The sequence below is a fragment of the Coregonus lavaretus genome, assembly GCF_964263955.1.
Source record: "Coregonus lavaretus genome assembly, chromosome: 8".
Taxonomy (NCBI): domain Eukaryota; kingdom Metazoa; phylum Chordata; class Actinopteri; order Salmoniformes; family Salmonidae; genus Coregonus; species Coregonus lavaretus.
The window spans coordinates 13,604,366-13,611,989 of record NC_139995.1 but is presented as its reverse complement, the minus strand read 5'-3'; the positions used below and the strand labels follow the sequence as shown (position 1 = coordinate 13,611,989).

At 43.3% G+C, this 7,624-nt stretch overlaps 1 protein-coding gene across 1 annotated transcript; it reads left to right on the top strand.

Moving 5' to 3' along the window:
* Positions 1-816: 816 nt before the first annotated feature.
* On the top strand, positions 817-7,114 carry LOC311133437 (alpha-1,3-galactosyltransferase 2-like; the record flags this gene model as incomplete). Its single annotated transcript, XM_084166927.1, has 5 exons — positions 817-821; positions 1,279-1,368; positions 1,666-1,761; positions 6,161-6,298; positions 6,427-7,114. The coding sequence occupies 5 exons, from the start codon at positions 817-819 to the stop codon at positions 7,112-7,114; spliced, it is 1,017 nt and encodes a 338-aa protein (XP_084023053.1).
* Positions 7,115-7,624: the final 510 nt, after the last annotated feature.

The window sequence follows — 7,624 nt, the reverse complement described above, 5'->3', positions numbered from 1 at the left end:
TAATCCGACGAATTGTCAGATGAGTCATGTTGGCATGGGGAAAGATGCCGCGTTCACGTGCTATCCGAGTTATCGGAAGCTCTTAGTTCCAAGTGGGACATTTCATTTTAACGACCCTACAAGACGTAATTACAGGGAAGCTCGGAGAAATGTTTGTTACCTGAGTTGCCGAGTTGTGACGTTTCACCACTTACCTTTTACCTTTTCAACCATATGACAACACGTTTCCCACGAGCACATGAAGCCACCCAAACTTCTCCCCCAGGATACTACTTCTCTTGAGATTAATGCCGCGTTCTGATTCGTTGAACGCTGCAGTTATATAACTACAACCAGCTAGCAAGTGATAGTTTCCTAGTTCTGACTAGTGATAGTTTCCTAGTTCTGACTAGTACTTGAAAGCGGCATCAGTTTATTATAGACGCATCAACAAGCAGGTGTGTTTACAAGAGCAGGTAGGCTACAATATTTCAATCTACACCTGATGACATTGATGCTGTTTTTAATTTGTGTTAACGCACTAATTCATGTTTTTGTGATATTTGTGCCTTATCCCTGCTGTATTTAGGCTACTTTAGAATCACATATGTATGATAAATGTATAGCCTAAATTTAAGTAGGCCTACATTTTATTAACCTAAATCCAAGTAAATAATTACTTATCTTTATAATGCGCTGTTCATCATGGCCATAATAACATCAGTTTGGTATTCACTTTAACAATGTAAATGTAAATCCCTCAGCATATTCGTTTCACTCCGTTATACCATCTGAAACAGACTTCGGAAGAGAAAAAAAAAACGCATTGGCAACACAATGAGGTAGGCTATGACTTATGTGATGATGCATGTATGTCATCTATGTTAATAGACTTATTATTTAAGATAAAGTTAATTACCCGTTAATTATATTTATTTAAAATTCATTTTGGGGTATTCATTCATTCGAACAAAATTAAACACCTTGACTGGGACCATGCTAATCCAAACTCCCGGGTTCACGTTCTAGTTGGAACTAGCAAAAAATATATATTTTAAATAAAATCCCTCTCATAACCCCTGAACTAATAAAATTGATCACAATAAATGAAAGGGTCACAATGTTGGGACAATAATATTTCACTGTCAAAACAGACTTAAAAATTAAAACGTCCTGGTCTTTTATGTCGTTTTGCCATGTTTTCAGGTAAAACAGGAAATATAGGCCTACTGATGACAGTTATTGCCTTGACTCCCTATTGCACCTTCTGAAAATATTTTCTTGTCTATTTTCCAGCAGATTAATGTACAAGGCAAAGTGTGTATTAACATTTGCATTCTGTGCCTCTGTGCTGCTCTTCATAGCCTACTTCACACCTACATCAGTAAGGTAATCATTTTCCAAACAGTAGCACCCCACCCCCATACATCTCTCTACCTAAACCAAAAAATTAACATACCATACCCTCTTCCTAATCAAACCGATAACTCCTTCTCCCATTCGCCAATCAATGGCTATATATTTCACTAAATCCATCTCATATGTTGAAGGTATGGTTGTTATCTAGTGAACTTTCCATAACCAGAAACACATTACCAGTCACACACAATAGAAACAATCCATACACTTCACCTAGAAACAGAAAGGTGTGTACGTTTTGACCCAGCATGTTGCGTTGCATTGCAGGTACATGGAGGGGTTCCTTCCCATGAGCCGATGTCCTCTAGCCCCTGCAGAGAAGCTGAAGCTGGGGAACAGTATAGATGCCTCCCTAGACCTGTGGTAGGTAGCTTAGTGGGTAAGAGCGTTGTGCCAGTAACCGAAAGGTCGCTGGTTCTAATCCCCGAGCCGACTAGGTGAAAAATCTGTTGATGTGCCCTTAAGCAAGGCACTTAACCCTAATTGCTCCTGTAAGTCGCTCTGGATAAGAGCGTCTGCTAAATGACTAAAAATGATTGTCTGCACAATGACATGCCCAGAGCATGCCATTACTTTCACTGTGTTCACTACTTTTATTTGTTTTGTGTTGGAGGCTGACAATGAAATCTCAAGATCTTTTTAATGACGTGCATTGATATCAAACTGTGTTATTGGTAAAAGTATGGGGCTAAGCTCAACACAGTTCTATACCACAAATAGTTCCTTGTAATAGGTTACTTAGTGCAATGTCAACCACATAATCTGCTTGTTCAACCTGCTTGGCAGTATATTTGGGAGAACGGGCAGTGGTTTTAGTTAGAGGTATGTTTGTTTGTCAGACCCTGTATGCACAATAATTAGCTAGTCAGCCAGCAGTCAAATGCTTCATGCTTTAGTGCAGGGGTATTCAAATGTTACCCTACGAGGTCCGGACTACCCCACTGGGCACACGCTGGTTGACTCAACGTTGTTTCCACGTCAATAAAATCACGTTGAACCAACATGGAATAGACGTTGAATTGACGTCTGTGCCCAGTGGGACTGCTGGTTTTCTGTTCTACCGGGGCGGCAGGTAGCTTAGTGGTTAAGAGCGTTGTGCCAGTAACCGAAAGGTCGCTGGTTCTAATCCCCGAGCCGACTAGGTGGAAAATCTGTCGATGTGCCCTTGAGCAAGGCACTTAACCCTAATTGCTCCTGTAAGTCGCTCTGGATAAGAGCGTCTGCTAAAATGACGTAAATGTAAAATAATTAATTGCACCCACCTGGTGTCCCAGGTTTAAATCTGTCCCTGGTTGGAGGGGAAGAATGGGGAAAAAACCAGTGGAACTAGCTTTGAGTTCTAGATTTGAATTTGAGTGCTTTAGTGTATACAGTGCATTCGGAAAGTATTCAGACCCCTTAACTTTTTCCACATTTTGTTACATTACAGCCTTATTCTAAAATGGATTAAATATATTTTTTCCATCAATCTACACACAATACCCCATAATGATTAAGAAAAACCGTTTTTTAGATTTTTTTGCAAATGTATTAAAAATAAAAAACGTATATGACATTTACATACAGTGAGGGAAAAAAGTATTTGATCCCCTACTGATTTTGTACGTTTGCCCACTGACAAAGAAATGATCAGTCTATAATTTTAATGGTAGGTTTATTTGAACAGTGAGAGACAGAATAACAACAAAAAAATCCAGAAAAACGCATGTCAGAAATGTTATAAATTGATTTGCATTTTAATGAGGGAAATAAGTATTTGACCCCCTCTCAATCAGAAAGATTTCTGGCTCCCAGGTGTCTTTTATACAGGTAACGAGCTGAGATTAGGAGCCCACTCTTAAAGGGAGTGCTCCTAATCTCAGCTTGTTACCTGTATAAAAGACACCTGTCCACAGAAGCAATCAATCAATCAGATTCCAAACTCTCCACCATGGCCAAGACCAAAGAGCTCTCCAAGGATGTCAGGGACAAGATTGTAGACCTACACAAGGCTGGAATGGGCTACAAGACCATCGCAAAGCAGCTTGGTGAGAAGGTGACAACAGTTGGTGCGACTATTCGCAAATGGAAGAAACACAAAATAACTGTCAATCTCCCTCGGCCTGGGGCTCCATGCATGATCTCACCTCGTGGAGTTGCAATGATCATGAGAACGGTGAAGAATCAGCCCAGAACTACACGGGAGGATCTTGTCAATGATCTCAAGGCAGCTGGGACCATAGTCACCAAGAAAACAATTGGTAACACACTACGCCGTGAAGGACTGAAATCCTGCAGCGCCCGCAAGGTCCCCCTGCTCAAGAAAGCACATATACAGGGCCGTCTGAAGTTTGCCAATGAACATCTGAATGATTCAGAGGAGAACTGGGTGAAAGTGTTGTGGTCAGATGAGACCAAAATGGAGCTCTTTGGCATCAACTCAACTCGCCGTGTTTGGAGGAGGATGAATGCTGCCTATGACCCCAAGAACACCATCCCCACTGTCAAACATGGAGGTGGAAACATTATGCTTTGGAGGTGTTTTTCTGCTAAGGGGACAGGACAACTTCACCACATCAAAGGGACGATGGACGGGGCCATGTACCGTCAAATCTTGGGTGAGAACCTCCTTCCCTCAGCCAGGGCATTGAAAATGGGTCGTGGATGGGTATTCCAGCATGACAATGACCCAAAACACACGGCCAAGGCAACAAAGGAGTGGCTCAAGAAGAAGCACATTAATGTCATGGAGTGGCCTAGCCAGTCTCCAGACCATAATCCCATAGAAAATCTGTGGAGGGACCTGAAGGTTCAAGTTGCCAAACGTCAGCCTCGAAACCTTAATGATTTGGCGAAGATCTGCAAAGAGGAGTGGAACAAAATCCCTCCTGAGATGTCTGCAAACCTGGTGGCCAACTACAAGAAACGTCTGACATTTGTGATTGCCAACAAGGGTTTTGCCACTAAGTCATGTTTTGCAGAGGGGTCAAATACTTATTTCCCTCATTCAAATGCGAATCAATTGATAACATTTTTTACATGCGATTTTCTGGATTTTTTGTTGTTATTCTGTCTCTCACTGTTCAAATAAACCTACCATTAAAATTATAGACTGATCATGTCTTTGTCAGTGGGAAAACTTACAAAATCAGCAGGGGATCAAATACTTTTTTCCCTCACTGTAAGTATTCAGACCCTTTACTCAGTACTTTGTTGAAGCATCTTTGGCAGCAATTACAGCCTCTAGTCTTCTTGGGTATGAAGCTACAAGCTTGGCACACCTGTATTTGGGGAGTTTCTCCCATTCTTCTCTGCAGATCCTCTCAAGCTCTGTCAGGTTGGATGGGGAGCGTCACTGCACAGCTATCTGTAGGTCTCTCCAGAGATGTTCGATCAGGTTCAAGTCCGGGCTCTGGCTGGGCCGCTCAAGGACATTCAGAGACTTGTCCCGAAGCCACTCCTGTGTTGTCTTGGCTGTGTGCTTAGGGTCATTGTCCTGTTGGAAGGTTGAACCTTCGCCCCAGTCTGAGGTCCTGAGCAGGTTTTCATCAAGGATCTCCCTGTACTTTGCTCCGTTCATCTTTCCCTTGATACTGACTAGTGTCCCAGTCCCTGCCGCTGAAAAACATCCCCACAGCATGACGCTGCCACCACCATGTTTCACCGTAAGTTCAGGCCAAAGAGTTCAATCTTGGTTTCATCAGACCAGAGAATCTTGTTTCTCATGTTCTGAGAGTCCTTTTGATGCCTTTTGGCAAACTCCAAGCGGGCTCTCATGTGCCTTTTACTGAGGAGTGGCTTCCGTCTGGCCACGCTAACATAAATGCCTGATTGGTGGAGTGCTGCAGCGATGGTTGTCCTATTGGAAGGTTCTCCCATCGCCACAGAGGAACTCTGGAGCTCTGTCAGAGTGACCATCAGGTGTTTGGTCACCTTCCTGACCAAGGTCCTTCTCCCCCAATTGCTCAGTTTGGCCGGGCGGCCAGCTCTAGGAACAGTCTTGGTGGTTCTAAACTTCTTCCATTTAAGAATGATGGAGGCCGCTGTGTTCTTAGGGACCTTCAATGCTGCAGAATTTTTTTGGTACCCTTCCCCAGATCTGTGCCATAACACAATCCTTTCTCTAAGCTCTACGGACAATTCCTTCAACCTCATGGCTTGGTTTTTGCTCTGACATGCACTGTCAACTGTGGGACCTTATATAGACAGGTGTGTGCCTTTCTAAATCATGTCCAATCAATTGAATTTACCACAGGTGGAATCCAATCAAGTTGTAGAAACATCAAGGATGATAAATGGAAACAGGATGCATCTGAGCTCAATTTCGAGTCTCGTAGCAAAGGGTCTGAATACTTATGTAAACAGGGTATTTCAGTTTTTTTATTTTTACTTTGTCATTATGGGATATTGTGTGTAGATTGAGGATTGTCTTTGTTTTTAATTTAATCCATTTCAGAATAAGGCTGTAACAAAATGTGGAAAAAGTCAAGGGGTCTGAATACTTTCCAAATGCACTGTAAGTCCTGCAATATTCAAATGCACTAAAAAGGGCCACTCCCTTGAGCATTGACAGCATGTTAACCTTGCTTCATATCTTCCACGGTCTCTAAAAAAAGGGGTTAATTACCCTTATTACCCTTTTATTCTATATCATTTTCCTGTTGTCTCCCTGAATGCTCCGATTCCATATACCACACAGTACACACTACAGTGAAGCCACTGTTTTTTGGCCATTGTTTGTTCTGAAACCCAGACCTCTGTCGGTTCTTTTCTTTCCTACCAGGTCCAGAGGTGATGTTCAGACCTGCACTTACTGGGGAGCCCCTGTGATCTGGGATGGGATGTTTGACCCAGATCATTACGACCAGGAGCACAGGAAGAACCACTCCTCTGTGTCTCTCACTGTATTCGCTGTGGGCAGGTCGGTTTTTCATCTGTTACCAGTTTAAAATCAATTTATCAATTCTTATGAAACACTTTTCAGTCACGTAAACAACATATTTGGAGATGTTCTTCTTGAACCAGAGTTTTACTCCTTCCCATCCCAAGGTATCTGGATGCCTACCTGAAGGCATTCCTTCTCTCTGCTGAGCGTCACTTTATGGTGGCTTTACCTGTGACATACTATGTGTTCACGGACGTTCCCGAGAGGGTACCAGACATCCAGCTTGGTCCTGGGCGTAGCCTGAAAGTTGTGAGGGTGCAGAGACACTCTCGCTGGCAGGACATCTCCATGATGCGTATGAGGGCTATCGCAGATGCCATCGAGTCACAGATTCGTCACCACAGCCGCTACGTCTTCTGCTTTGACGTGGACCAGGTGTTTGTGGGTCGGTTCGGCTCAGAGACTTTGGGAGACTGTGTGGCTCTGCTCCACGCCTACTACTACCACCGACCACAGAGCCTCTACACCTACGACCGCAACCCCAGGTCCAGGGCTTACATGGAGAGTGGGGACTTCTACTATCATGCTGCTGTGTTTGGAGGCTCGTGGCAGACAGTGAAGAAAATGACAGAGACCTGTTACCAGGCCATCATGGAGGACAAGGAGAACCAGGTGGAGGCTCTGTGGCATGACGAGAGTCACCTCAACAAGTACCTGTGGCTCCATAAGCCCAGCAAAGTGCTGTCTCCTGAGTACTGCTGGGACAGCAACATCGGCTACCGTGGTGACATACATGTGACCCGCCTGCTCTGGTCAGAGAAAAAATATGACACACTCCGGGTTACAGAGTGAGTAATCAGAACCTGTGTGCAATAATCTAATGAGCAAAAGCCCCTGAAGCTTCAAACATAGTCCACAGTACGGAGCTGCGATAGTCTACAGCCCAATGTGACTTATGCCCATGCCTTGTTCAGAGCAATGAGGCTTGTAAATATGTCACAATGGGCTGTCAGATTATTGGAGCTGTGAAACTGTGGAATCTTTGGCTTGTGTATTGAAACATGATTTTACCAAGTAGTACGTTTCGCTTCAGTTGTCTGGCGGTATTGTCTCTCCACCCACCCAGCTTGCTGTCTGTGGCTGCCAGGAATTCCCCTGTTAAACCCGGATGTCTAGTCTGGAACAAATGGGAAATGTATGCAAATGATTTAACTTAGGCTATGCTTGCACTGCTTCTTTTGTATGGTTAATATTTATTTGAGGATTATGAAGTAAAAATCTGTTCTATAAAGTTGTATTAGATATTGGAAATTGTTTTTTTGTATAATTAATTTTACAAATAAAGATGGATACCTTATCCAA